Source organism: Rhyacophila brunnea, unplaced genomic scaffold (assembly GCF_057557595.1).
Source record: "Rhyacophila brunnea isolate RB1 unplaced genomic scaffold, BYU_Rbru_1.0 scaffold_17, whole genome shotgun sequence".
Taxonomy (NCBI): Eukaryota; Metazoa; Arthropoda; class Insecta; order Trichoptera; family Rhyacophilidae; genus Rhyacophila; species Rhyacophila brunnea.
The window spans coordinates 30,197,675-30,212,481 of record NW_028232827.1 but is presented as its reverse complement, the minus strand read 5'-3'; the positions used below and the strand labels follow the sequence as shown (position 1 = coordinate 30,212,481).

At 37.9% G+C, this 14,807-nt stretch overlaps 1 protein-coding gene across 1 annotated transcript in view; it reads right to left on the bottom strand.

Moving 5' to 3' along the window:
• RhoGAP1A (Rho GTPase activating protein at 1A) overlaps positions 1 to 14,807 on the bottom strand; it is a 60,726-nt gene that overhangs the window by 14,416 nt on the left and 31,503 nt on the right. The window contains exons 8-11 of the mRNA XM_085944255.1: positions 4,908 to 5,021; positions 1,978 to 2,163; positions 1,571 to 1,768; positions 350 to 469 (exon numbers count right to left, since the gene is read on the bottom strand). Coding sequence (XP_085800381.1) covers positions 350 to 469; positions 1,571 to 1,768; positions 1,978 to 2,163; positions 4,908 to 5,021 — 618 coding nt within the window. The remainder of the gene's footprint in view (positions 1 to 349; positions 470 to 1,570; positions 1,769 to 1,977; positions 2,164 to 4,907; positions 5,022 to 14,807) is intronic.

Below are 14,807 nucleotides of genomic sequence, written 5' to 3'. Positions count from 1 at the left end.
TCGCTGCTTTCAGAACACCTAATTATTTCCATTTTTGTCTCGATCATATGAAGAGAGTCGTTAATTTCTTTTTGTCAGTATCAATACTGCAGTTTCTCTGTTTCTCACTCATGTTTATAAATTTATAAGGGTGAGATATTTCAGGGAGCGACTGCATGGAAGCGTACGGTGTTTGTAGTATCGACAAAAATCTAATTTTTAAGAAATGTACGAAATAGCAAATTGTACGAAAGTAGATCGTACAAAAGTTGAGGACCGCTTGTACGTGTGATCGTATCGATGACAAGTTCATTGTGCATTTAAAATTATTTCAGTCCAAGTATTACATGGTAAAGATATGCATGCTTACAGGGAACATTGATTTGGTTTGTATAATGTTGAACTCATCCAAGAAGTGCTGCGTCATATTGAGGGCGTCCGTTAGCATCGTGTGATCTGGATGAGACAGCGGAGTATACTTCAGGAGATCCTGAAAAAGGCACATAGGTAAGAACACATGAAAATCTACCATGCCATCCTTACAAAAACGTGAGAGAAAAAACTTATTGCAAAAAAACTATTTGAATTTATTTATTTTTAATGTGTTATGGACTTCACAAATTATTGAATTTAAGACGATCACAACAAGATCTTTGAGGAAACGTATAGGAGAGACAAAAAGTACCTAAAAATTAATAGAAACACAATAAATGGTTTGCCGAGTGATTTAGCCCATATTTTGGACATTCGTTTAAAGTGTGAGCCTTGACATTATACTAGGTGACGATTAGTTCCTAAGGATATAAGTCACAGGATATATTTTTTTTAATAATCCCACGTAACCTCAGTTTAATGAGCTGACACGCCTTCACAATGATGGATTAATATGCTTCGGCAACTATTTTCTTCAGACGATAATAAAATTTTAACTTCTGCATACTGCTCTTCCCTTATCACAGATGTTACACATGTAATTGAAAAGGGATATGATTCTATGATTTGAGAAACAGGTGAGTATACATATTGGTTTTTTTTTTACACCGCGAAATAAAAAAAAATTGAAAACCACTGCCATATTCAGAGAATTTAGTGTAATATATCAATTTCAGAATGGTTTCCTGAATATAGCGTCGCTTACTTATCCAGGTGAGACAGACCAACCTTAATTCGAATTCTCATTTATATAAAACACACAAGGCCACGATGGACGAGTGGTAACACGTCCGCTTTGAAGTCATGGGTCTCGGGTTCAAGTCCTGTCCCCCCAAATTCAATATTTGTTTGGCCACATAGTATGCACCCAATAGGTTGTGCAAGGCATGTGGTTAATATCGATATCTCGTAAAAAAATGTGTGTTTGAATGTCAGTATTTTGTCACGCATAACTTATCTGTACATAACCCAATCATCTAAAGTAGTCCAATTTTATAATGATGATCATTCAAAACTGTTTCATAATATCAGAAAAGACCAGAATGTACGAAGACAGCGTAAAATCTTCCGACACTCGATTATGGTAATGGTCATATATATATTATCATTTGAACATGATAATGGTGATATCTTACACCAAATATAATCCATAACTTACATGTAAAACCAGGGCATTCTTCTGCACCCTGGCGACAGGTTTATGCAGTAAGTCTTCCAAGCTCATGGGGTTGCCGCGGCAAGTGATGTTCCGGGAAATTTCTCCGAACACGGCCGAGCCTGCGCAGCATTTCCTGACAGCGTCTGTTGCGCGCCCATAATTGTGGAGGAACGCGCCATACACGTTTATATTTTCAGCCTGCAAAAATTAACAATCATGTTAAATGGTTAGATTTCATTTTCTTCTTCATCGCGCCAGTGGCATAAATCTAATATAGGCATCTAATAATACCCTCTGTGGGTAAATAAGCGGGGGATTTTTAGTACCATAGATGGCCACTATAACATGTCAGCAACAATATAGGTTGGTCTATAGCCTCACTCAATTGAATAAATAAACCAACTAACCATAGTCTTGAAGTGGATTCCAACGGACAGTGGTTCTTCGCAGGCCTTAACTCCAGCATGCAGACCTTCGAGGAAGCTCTTATGCAGGTTGTGCAGCTCTGATATCTTGTAAAAGATGGTGTGGAACTCGTCTTCCGTTATTACCGGCTGCGATGAGTTCAGGGTGGACTTTATGGCATTCATATACTGGAAAGAAATATTTATTTAATTGTTAGCGATGGTGGCTAGATTTGTAAAACACTATACATACTAGAGATCAAAACAATTCTAACTTAATCCTTGTATCAGTGGCGAACGGTGGAGGTAGGCTTTTTAGATACGACATAAAAAGTGCACAGTAAACTTTGTCAGTCATTCTCATTTGTTTTCATTGAACTAAGAATACAAATCGTAGATGATGGTGGTTCATCATCATTTATAGCACTACAACCCTTTCGGATCCTGACCTCCTTCAAAAACTTCTTCCATTCTGGACGTTCCAGCGCTGACACTCTCCAGTTGCTTTGACCAAGCATTCTTAAATCTCCTGTAGAGCAGTCCAACCGTCTCAAATTCGGCCGTCCAGGTCTTCTTTTGCCCTCGAGGATTGCGTACATAGCCCACCGGTATTCTATGCATGAGGCCGATCCAGTCTGCATTTTCATATGCCACGTGATCTTGAGATATTTTATAGATAGATGAATATTTTGTTATCTATTATGGCTTAGTTTACGCAGGATTTAATTGAATTTTAAAAACTAACTAACACAACTGCAATTTGTATTTTAATTCAATAAAAACAAATAAGCATGACTGATAAAGTTTGGTGGGCACGATTTGTGTCGGATCTCCAGAGCCTACCTCCACCCTTCGCCACTATCTTGTATATATTAAGTATTAACTAGAATCAGTTCACTATTTCTGAATTCCACAAGCCTTCATAAGAAAGATTCCCCGCAGCCTTTTAGCTATCATGAAATAATAAACGTTAATGGAGGCATTCTTTCCTCAAGGGTATTGATAAGTTTTGTAAATACGGTAGAGATTCAATATGCCTGAAGATCTGCGCGTGCATATCAAAGAGTATCTCGCGAGCCGAGATTTTTCGACCTTCCTTCTAGACAGCTTGGAGGGACATTGAACAAAGACAAACAACACGTAATTCATTCCTTGGAAACATGGATAATAGATTATAATGGAGTTCTAGATTGTAAACATCAGTGCAATCAAATTTAGCAGATTACAAGCTAATGATGATAGGCTGTTATGACTAAGCTGAACAAATCTGAAAGGGATTCAAAGAAACGTTTAAAACAAAGATGTGTTTAAATTCCAATAATACTATCAGTTGAAGATTCGTGGAAACATTAAAATTCAATTATATTTCGACAAGTGAGATAAAATTTCCATTTAGTCATGCATTTTGAAATATTAACAATGCATTACTTAAAATTTAGTCCAAGGAAAAATGCAAAGAAGATGTATTTTCATAAAGGGTTATTATTTTGTATTATATTTTAAATAAGATTTGCATGTCAATGATATTATGCTTATTTTATTGTTCATGAACACACAATTCAGGAGCTGACGGTTAAAGCAGTAAATGTGGCATAAACAGTGCATTAATACCAAAATGAAAACAGAGGCAAGGAACAGCATCCTGAGAAAGCTAAGCGGCAATACTTGGGGAGCTCAACCACATACACTCAGGGTCTCAGCCCTTGCACTATGCAGCTCGGTGGCCGAGTATGCATGTATGGCACAAGTCTGCGCACACGAGACATGTGGACACTGCGCTTAACAAAACCTGCCGGATCGTAACAGGGTGGTTAAAACCTACGCCTGTCACCAAAGTTCGCATGCTTTCAGGAATCGCCCCCCCCCTCCCCAATCCGACGCGAAACTGCAGCCTGAGTTGAAAAGGCGGCCCAAAAGAGGGACTCGCAAGAAGTCATGACCGTCTCTGACCGTCCCCACCCGAAGAATATAGACTATCCGCATGGGAGGCGAACCTAGCCTCTGAAGGTCTCGAAGATTGGGTAAAGCCAAAAGAGCATCTCCCAACCGAACCATGGTAGGGCGCACTCGAGAGAACATTGTGAAGTGGGAGTTCTCTGATGACCAAACCTGCGAATGCGGTGAAATCCAAAGCATGGAGCACCTTTTTTCATGCAAGGTTTGCTCAGTAAGCTGCAATTTCAACAAGATCCAACAAGCTGAGCAAAATGGTGTTGCCTTCGCCAACTTCTGGAACGACACATTGTAGCTATTGAAGACGCGACACGACGAAGAAGTGGCATAAACGTAGAAATGTTGAGAGTAGTTTTCACATCACCACTGCCATCATCATAATAATGCATCGGTAGGGCTTGCAAGATGTAATTGACACCACTAAGTTGATCTAAACAAGGCCCAGTTAATTTTCATAAAGTTGTATTTTGTCGCCTTTCATGAAAATCAGTCCACTGCGGGCCATCCTTCATAAATTATTTCGTTAAAGTATCGTATAAAAAATGTAACTAGGCCAAGTAATTTCTTTTGTTGTACAGTGTGAAGAAAACTATCTTGTAGATTTCATAAATCCTATTTTGGTAAGACATCAGATATTTATTTAATACACAAGTATTATAGGATATCTACCTTTGTGTACCTTCCTGTACCCATAACACATCCAATCATTCAATAATCAATTCACAAATACCTCCCAAATCATGTCCATATAATAGAAAAAAGTAAAACCTCCTAAATACCAGGAATTGTTGTCATTTTGTGTTCAGTTAAACATACTATTATTCTTCACAATTCATTCATTGGCATCAGAGCAATTTTGATAAAATCAGAATACAGCTGCCACTGTTGGCTGCATATTGAAAAAGTTACATTGAATTTATGAAATCAAATATATATATATGATAAAAAACTTAAAAAAAAATGTTTCAGCAGTCACCAACCTTTTCCATGACGTAGAGACACTCCACGTAGACAGTTTCGCTTTCAATGATGCTTGAGATGATGCATCGGTGCATCGTGAGTCTCTCGGCTTCCACATTGCTGCCGGATCCATCCTGTACAAAAGAAAAAAAATGTTTATATACCTACTCAACAATAATGTGATTCAGTGGTGTATTCGAAATGTGCGTTGCAGGCAGTTTGAAAAAAAAACAATCTTAATCCAGTGCGCTGATACAAGATGAAATGATAAAATTCGTATGATTTCTTTTCTTCAAGTGATAATAAAGGGTTTATGAAGGAACCTCCATAGTCATTCAGTCACAGGGCAGCCACTGAAGAAAATAAGTGGACAATGTCAACATGGACGCAGAAGGGATGAGTGTGACTGACTAAAGAGAAGACAAAGCTCGGGATAGAGCTTCCTGGAGGACAGTTGATTTGTGGCGCCAACTTAAGAAGCTTGAAGAAAAATAAAGCAAAGTGTAATCTGCTCTTTCCTTATCATTACTGTTGTTTATTACCAATTGTAATTAAATTTGTTCTTTATTTTAGAGCGATGTGTCTATTAGATATATTTTTTTTCAAAAACTCATATTTTTGTCCTTTATTAAAAAAAACATTTCTGTTTTATTTTTATTAAAATTAAAAAAAAAACGAAAAATAATAGGTACCTAGTAAAAAAAAAACTCGGCGCTTGGTGTCTCGCGGGGGGGGGGGGGGGGGCTTTGCCCTCCTGGGCCCCTCAAATAATGGTTACTTAAACCCTGATGGCTAAAATTATTAAACATGAAACATGCTTTGCCTACTGATTTTATGAATGCTGGTTGTCCAAATTCGAAAGAAAATTTATTTCTCAAAGTAACCGAATCCATAGGATTCAAACAATTTTACTTTTCTAAAAATTATGTAATTACAATAATAAACCTAAAGAAGTAATAATAACAAACGAACAATACGTCGCATGGAATGTAGGCTACTAAACGTAAAATGAAAATAATCAGCGCGCGTAAGTAATCGGGGCGGGGTGCGGGCGGTGGGCGGGCTGCGCATCTATAGTTATTCTACTTCTATTTTTCGTAACGCTTTTGCGTCGGAGATCATGAGTAAAACATGTTCCATGTTAAAAATACTATGCATAGATTGAGACAGAAAACTTTCGATTAGCAGCTTGGAAAGGCTTTAAAAAAATATCTCTAATCTAATTACTAGTAGTAAGTGTTACATTTTCAGGGTGCCGTGAAACGAAGAAAGCCGCTGCTAAAAGCATTATGCAAGAGTGAGTTCAGGCAGTCACACATGCACGGCGTAATATGTTTAAGTCCTGACGTATGCATGGCAACATCGACTTTTCTTCTTCTAAAATACATCCTAAAATTAAAAGCAGCACATCGTGACATGCATACCTATGTGCTCTAGTACCTTTCAGACGGTGGGATAAGACATTATGAAGAAGTGTCTATGTCCACTCCTTACGTAAAATATTATGGATAAAACGCGGCGCCTCCAGAACCCTTCGCTCGTAAAACGACTGGCGAACCCTACTAAGCTGTGACATTATCCCCTTTACTGAATGCATTAGTTATTTACATCTTTTATTGTACCTACCTATTAAATTGCTATATAAACAATAATTAACTGTATCCGTATCAGTGCGTATTTGCCCTTGGTGAGTACCCATAGTGCCTGAAGATGCCGAACGGCGAAACTCGGGTCGCAAAAAATTACTCAAATGAAATTGTACAAAACTCAAATCAATTAGAATTTAAATATTCAAATTCCAGCAAGTACCTACCCTCGGTCGATATTATTAATTGTCCTGAAATTGAATTTACGATAGAAATACGTGACACCGAAGAGCTATGTACCAAGAGTACCAATGAGGGATTTCATCAAAGAGTGGATCAACTTCCCTCCCACTGATGATAATAACCAGGGTCTCGCGCCCCAAGTGACTTCGGGTGCCACAAATAAAATAAACAAAAAATATATGTAAAAAAACTATACATTAAAGTTGCTTTTTTACAGCCATCGATGTTTGAATAAACTTTAAAAACGCGAGGCCTCTGTGCAGTAGAATTATAAAATTCTCGCAAAAATCGATTACGACGTGATTCTAATAAAGCTTAATTCTAATAAAATTCTAAAATTATTATTCTGTTACTGAAAAACTCAGGAGATCAAATTTAGAATAATTACGACTAATTTGTCGATAAATAGGGAACAAAAATATCACCTTGAGATTAGGGAAGTAATTTTAATATAATTAGGTATTATAAAAATGTCCTGTGAGTTGTTATGTAATCTGTATAAATAATTTGTTGAACAAGATTTTTAAATTAGTAAACTATTCATTCAGATCGGCAGTAGTAATTTGGTGAGGAGGGTGAAGGGGGGGCAACCGTTTTTGAGTGAAAAATAATATTCGTGACCCATATTATCCAGTGGTCCCGCGCAAATGCTTCAATAGGGCCTCGCATTTGCTGGGACCGGCCCCGATGACAGCGATGAAACGTTGAGCCCATCGAAAAACGTCAAGTGTTTTGCATGTTTTGTAATGGTTCATAATAATATTATGTTGCCAAAAGGAACTCGTAAACATGTAGTAAATACAGCATATATATATATCTATAAAATTGCGTGTTTTAACTCAATAGACGATAACAATACGTGCAAGCATTAAAATGTGTGACTGTCAAAGTAAAATGTACCAACGTGTTGTTATTCTCAAAAAAAATGATCATCAATTATCTACACCAGTGATTCCGAACCGTTTTTGTTAGGAATACCCCAGAATTAGTTTGTCAAACCTCGGGGAACATAATATTATTATATTAGGTTCGACAGCGGTTAAAAATATCACTTTACACAGCGCTCGAAATGGACCGGAAGTTACGATTTACGAAATGTCCGAAATTAAAAATTGCGTTCCGCTTTGTGAATAGTTAAAATCTAATTAAATGCATGTCGGACTCGTGGTTAAAAATAATATTTACGACGTGTCATAAACCCCGTTTTTAGCCTGCGGCGCAGACATTTGCATGCCACTAGTTTAAAGATTGTTAATCAATCTGACCGCCGCGGCCGGAGCCATGGGCCCCACATCTTGACGCGGTGTTATTTCAGGTAAAATTAAAGGGTGTTCAGGTTTTTTTTTTTAATAAATCCACTTGAATTATGGAGTTGTCGAATATCAATAACACAATAATCAAAAATCGCACCACACAACTAGATATTTTAAAATGTTAATATTCTGTAAGCAAAATAGACGAATTTTTTCCCATTAGAGCAAATTTGTCCCTGTCACGCCGGGCCCCACAGAGCTGTCAGTCCACCTTTTGTAGGGGCCATGGCCGGAGCTAGGTAGGTATATAACAGTTATTTGTATATAATATATTATCAAATTAGATAAATATATTAATACTTTCAGAAAATTATCGACCGGTTCGATTCGTATAATATTCCATTTCGAGCGCTGACTTTACGTATGGCTAACCTAACTGGTCACAAACAAACATTGTGTAGGACGTAGGTAGTGATGTCAGATCACGTCGTTCGATAGGTGAGCATTCCCACCAGTGGTTATAGTGCAAGCCAGGTGATAATCGCCATAATCGAATCGTACAATATCTGTGCAGCTCGAGAGCAGGAGATCAGTCTGCTGGATACCTTCCGAATTCTGCAACGAGTCGCATGCGTCCGACGCACGCTACGCAACGTGCCCAGACTATTCACGTGTCGGGAAACTTGTTTGCATACAGTTTGCTGTATCACACTTCACCGTGAAATGTCGTATCGGAAATATACGGCCGTATATTAAAGACGGTCCAACCGACATAAAATTCATGTCTAATTAAAACACGGTTCTTGTCGATTTACACTTTACAGGAAGCCAGCAGCAAACAAATTTTGGAAATAGCCGATATACTGGATTATTTGTTAAGTGAGATAAGTTTTTTTTTAGAATTATTAATAACCTTGTCCTTGCTTTTTCGTATAAGGTGGTCGTTAGTAATTTTGAACAGTCACAAACACCCAGGCTTTGAGAAAATCACATAAATATTGTGTCCTCACCGGGAATCGAACCCAGAACTCTCGGGTGGAAGGCCAGCGCCTTACGCACTGCACCACGATAGCCGCTAGGTTAGGTTAGGTTTTCATTCTTGAAATCATGAATTTTGCCAAAATCAGATATGAAAATTGAATTAATGTTCAGAATATTGAATCTAATAAAATTTGAAACCGTATAGTCATGGCCCCCACATCTTGGGCGGCCCCCTACTTATCGCTATGGTTAAAGGCAGTCTGACGGTCTCCAGTATTGTTTTTCAAATGGTGTTTGAGGTCAAATAAAATTCAGTGTAATTTAGCGATTTTTTAACACATCGAATTATGGAGTTGTCACGTCACAACAATCATATTTTAAAATGGTAATAATTCCGAAGCATAATAGCGACTTTTTTTGCTGTTAGAGAAAATTTAAGATGTGTATCTATCTCATTTATCTGGTTGACCCGTCACGCCGGCCCACCCTGAGCCCGGGTCCCTAGGCTAGAGCCCTGTCAGCCCCCCCCCCCCTTGTGGGGGCCATGCGTATAGTATATTATGGTCATCTCTTTCTGATAAGAAAGCTCACGGCGAGCTGTTCCTAGGTGAAATGTTTTGCGTACAATTTACATGTAACCGACTATTCAGACTGCAGCACAAAATATATCTATTAATATAGTAGTTAGTAGATAGTTTCGTAGAACCTTTGGTACGGGCTCGCACCTGGTTGGGAACAGCTGATATACACAAGCGACTCATGTCAAATTTGAGTCTTGCTTTTCCATTCTCATTAGCCAAGCCTAATGTCGTTATTAATTTAGCCTCACTTTACCAGAATTTACCTCGTGATAATAATACAATAATTGTTATTTTCACGCCGCAAAGCAGAGTCGTTATCACCGTACCCCCCTCGAATGCGCGCCTAATGGAATCGAAAACAGAAGATGTTTCACCAATAACTAATAGTAATTATGGTTTTAATTAAGATATTTTGGTACAAGTCTGTTTACGGGAAGCCAGGCGGGAACAGCGGCAATTTTACCACAGCCGATTTCGGCGAAATTCATGAATGATACATCGACATCATTGCCATATCAGAATTGGCACTGAAAAAGGCATTCACAGCACTAGAAGCCTCTGCCAAAAGAATGGGTTTACAAATAAACGAGGCAAAAACTAAATACATGCCTGTCTATGTCACACCACGAGAAGTCGTACCAAAGTTAGATATTGGTGCATACAAGTTTGATACGGTCGACAGTTTCATATACCTTAGATCTCTTGTAACTCGACATAATGATATTACAGAAGAAATCAACAAGAGAATCATGTTTGCGAATAAATGCTACTTTGGCCTGTTAAGACATTTTAAGTCCCGCATACTATCTCGCCGAACTAAAAGCACTCTTTACAAGACACTTGTAAAGCCAGTGCTCACCTACGCATCGGAAACCTGGACATTAACTCTGCGAAATGAACGAGCCCTGAACATCTTTGAAAGAAAAATTCTCCGCCGTACCTATATGGACCGATCAGGGATGGCACCAATTGGAGGAGATGATATAATGCTGAGCTCTACGGGCTGTACGAAGATTGCAGCGCAGTTCAATCAAGATTGGGAGACTGCGATGGCTAGGTCATGTGCACCGTATGAATGACAATGAACCGGCAAGGAGAGTGATGTCCAGCAATCCAATAGGACGTAGAAGAAGAGGGAGGCCTAAAATTCGCTGGTTGGATGGAGCTGCCAGTGACTGCCGTATTCTGGGGGTACCAAATTGGAAAGCGGCCACACTGGATAGGGACAGGTGGAGGGAGCTATTGGAGGAGGCCAGGACCCACACCGGGTTGTCGCGCCCCTGATGATGATGATCATGAATGATACCCTAACAAATAATCCAGTATATCGGCTATTTTCAAAAAAAAATTGCCGCTGACGTCAACTAAATAGACAAGAACCAATTATCAACTACCTACAGGCATCTTCGTTAATTACGACGATTTTAGCTAGTAGTTGTTACATGAAATGCTTATCGAATTGCGTTATAATGTTGGCTATCGGTTTTAGCATAGTAAGACTAACCGACGTAGCGGATCACTCCGTTATTTAGTTTTTACAACGTACTTAGACTTGCTAATATTTTTTTTGCATATGCATGAGATTTTATCAAATGATGTAAGTATATTCAACATATAGAATGTTACATTCTGAAATCTTGTGTCTTATTCGTTGAGTAAAAAAATGAATCAATTATTTATTCAAGAGTATATAAAATATACTCGAGTAGCACAATGTGGCATAACGCGTAAAGATCACAAAATAAACCAATGATAAGGAAGCAGACAAGAGTACGCGATGTGATAGAGGTCGTTAAGCAGATGAAATGGCAATGGACTCGGCGAGAGGACAAATTCCGTCATATTATAGTGATATCCAAAGGGCACTAACGGGCACCCGACGGGACTTGAACCTGAATCCGCTGAATTCATGCCAGTATGCGTTTCCAATTAACCTACGGGCATCTTTCTAAATTACGACGATTTAAACTAGTAGTTGTTACATGAAATGCGATGTTTTCAAATTATTTATCTATACTATAATTTGGAAAATATATTTGTTTGTACCGTCGTGTCGGTTTTTCTTTATACAATTCCACACGCGCAGTCGGATTTCGACAAAATTTGGACAGTGGACGGAGGTCGACGAGCCGGAGTGCGTGGTGGCGGTCTCGAATTTCATATTTAACCCGTTGCACCCCGGGGAGAGTTTTACGGTTTTTGCGGAAAACGCGGAATTTAATGCTGCAACCCCCATTTTTTTTAAATTGAAAATGTCGCTAGAATGTGTACATTTAAAAAATATTGGCGTTTATTTCAGCTCGATCAGAGGTCAAAATGGCAAATTTAAATGCAAATAATTGTAATATTAGAATCGCTAATCTGCAGGGAGCCAACCGAGCCGTGCTGCCACATTAGATCGGAATGCTTCACTCACGGACAATTGTATGTAGCGGCATCGAGATTGGGGAGTAGTAAAAAATCTATATATTTTGGCACCAAATGGAAAAGCCACAAATAACGTATATCGAAAAGCCCTGGAATAATGGATTGGATATTTATATTATATAGAAAAGCCTTAAAATAATAAATTGAATATGTACTACATTTACAAAAATATACTATATTATGTTAAAAATAAAAATGTCTAATATCATATTTTTTAACTTTTTTAAATTCAATCATTTGCACGTTAAATTTAGAATTTTTATTTTCAAATATTAAACCATTCCACTCTTAGGCAGCGCCGGGTGATAGGTACTTCTAGTATTCAATATATAGAAAATTATTCGAATTCAAATTAGAAATATATTCAAAAAGAAATAGTTTATTAAATTAATATGTAGACAAATTCACTATATTCGACCCCACATCTGTCGGTCAAATATTTCGACACAATTTTAGATTCACTGAAACAGTAATTTTCATAAATCGTTATTAAATTTGCACTACTGTCGTTATAAGTACGTATGCCTAATTCACGAAGTTGATGAATCTGGAATCCATGAAATTTTTACATTAAATATCACAACTAATATTATAACTATACGCGACCCTGATGGATGAAAATTCTAAAAATATTGGATAGGCCTACAGATTATTCGTTGAATCGCAAATTATGGAATTAAATTGTAATTATAGTGGAACAATTTAATCTTATATCTAGTATGTTTTTTTATTTATAAAAATAGAAACACTTCCGGTTTTAGTATTAATTCTGAGTTTACAGAGATTAATCAACAATAACAGAGAATACTTCAAACGGTACCTACACGAAAACAGATTAACAAGATAAGATGACTCGCTCGACCAAATAACCAGTTGCCAAAGGATTAGTTCATTTCAATTTCAATCCGCCAACTTGCAATAAATTAACTCTCCTCTCTCTACTAAATCAAACACACAAAAAACCTTCCAGAATTGCCATTAGGTATGTGTTTTAATACTAATATTTCATAAGGCTCCATAAACAAGTCATCATGTTTCAATTTCAATCCACCAACTTACAATAAATTAACTCTCCTCTCGCTACTGAATCAAATACACTAAAAACCGTCCAGAAATGCCATCATGTGTTTTAATCATGGCCCCCACAAGAGGGGGGGCTGACAGCGCTCTAGCCTAGGGGCCCGGGCTCAGGAAGGGCCCGGCGTGACGAGTCGACCGATAAGTGAGATAAACACACACCACAAACAGCTCTATGCTCTATGCTCTAATAATAAAAAAAGTCGCCTGCGGGCTATTTTAGTTCAATAATTATTAATAATTAAAATATTTGATTATACGATGCAATTTTTTAACTGTGTGCCGATACTCGACAACTCCATAATTCAAATGGATGTACATATTAAAAGTACAAAAAATCGCTAAAAAAACAACTTAATTTTACCGAGTACACCATGGAAAACGCTACTGTAGCGCGTCACACTGCCTTTACCCTTAGCGATAGGTAGGAGGGCCCGCCAAACATCCTAGCCTGGGGGCCCGCTTATGGATGTGGGGGGCATAGTTTTAATACTAACATTAATTCATACGGCTACTCTTTGCTATAGTCTATACTCTATATTGTTGGCTGTACCGACCTTGTGTTTAACATTGGAATTAAAACTATTAATCTACAATACCTCTATGTGAAAGAATAAGATAATAACGGCATGTCAAATAACCATTTAATATTGAGTGACGAGCCAAGTGACACTGCATTCCTGTGTCAAAAAAAAAGTATTATTCACTTGGGCAGTTTCAAAAATAATGCATTCTGGCTTATCGGAATGTGTAGACGTCATGTCAAACCCCGGCTTAATGATCAGAAAACAAAATGTCTTTATCACCAAGCACCCTCAAAAGCGACTAAACAAATCTGAGATAACACAGAAAGAATGCGAGTTTGCGAAAATAAATTTCAGGCGTTATAAACATAGGATATAATATTACCAAAATACATGGTATTCATTCACTAAGGGTAGGTACTTGGTAGAATTAGAATTTTGATATCGTCATCACTCTGGGATTTCAAGGTTTTTCAAAGAAACATACACAAAAAAATCGTTTTCCATTTGGTCATGGATATATTTTTATCCAGGAAACAAAGGCGTGTTATTTTCATCGCTACTTACTTTCCTCTGGAGCGATCAATGAAAGGAGCGTATTTGGGGTAGTCTTCACTCTGCCCTGATAGAATCAGAGAACCGTGAGAGGTGGAGAGTCTTGGCCAGGGTGGTAACGATTTCCATCCATGAAAAGAGTGTAAGCCCGCTCGCACATTGAAAATCGTCTCGACCGGGATACGGCCATAAATCAAAACAGAGCGCAATGTTGCAATTATCGAGGGTTACGTCACGCGGTTAGCCGAAACGAATAAAAAAGCAGCTTTTGCACATGTGCCTATGCGACAGTTTGCCATTATAACTGTGCCCCATGTCGAGTAAAATTTGTTACTTGCGACACGAGCTGTTTTTTTCCAAACTAAATTGTTCTGTACCCATAAAATCACATTTGACATTGTAGGGGTCGTCGATGTGAGGGCCAATGGAGTTGTGACGAGGAGAGATGAGAAGTCGTTGTGATTATGAAGGGCGTGAGTTTATTTAAATTGCATAAGTACAGGTGTACAATTGTTACAATAATGTGAATCACAGCACAGAGCGATGTGCTTCGGTCGAAAACTTACAATCGAATGATTCTCTTTTTATCAATCATGACGTACTGATTATTATTTTATCAACTTATAATTATGTAATAGTTAGGCTATTAACTAACTAAGTGAGAACAGATATACAAAGATTATTGTCGCGGTC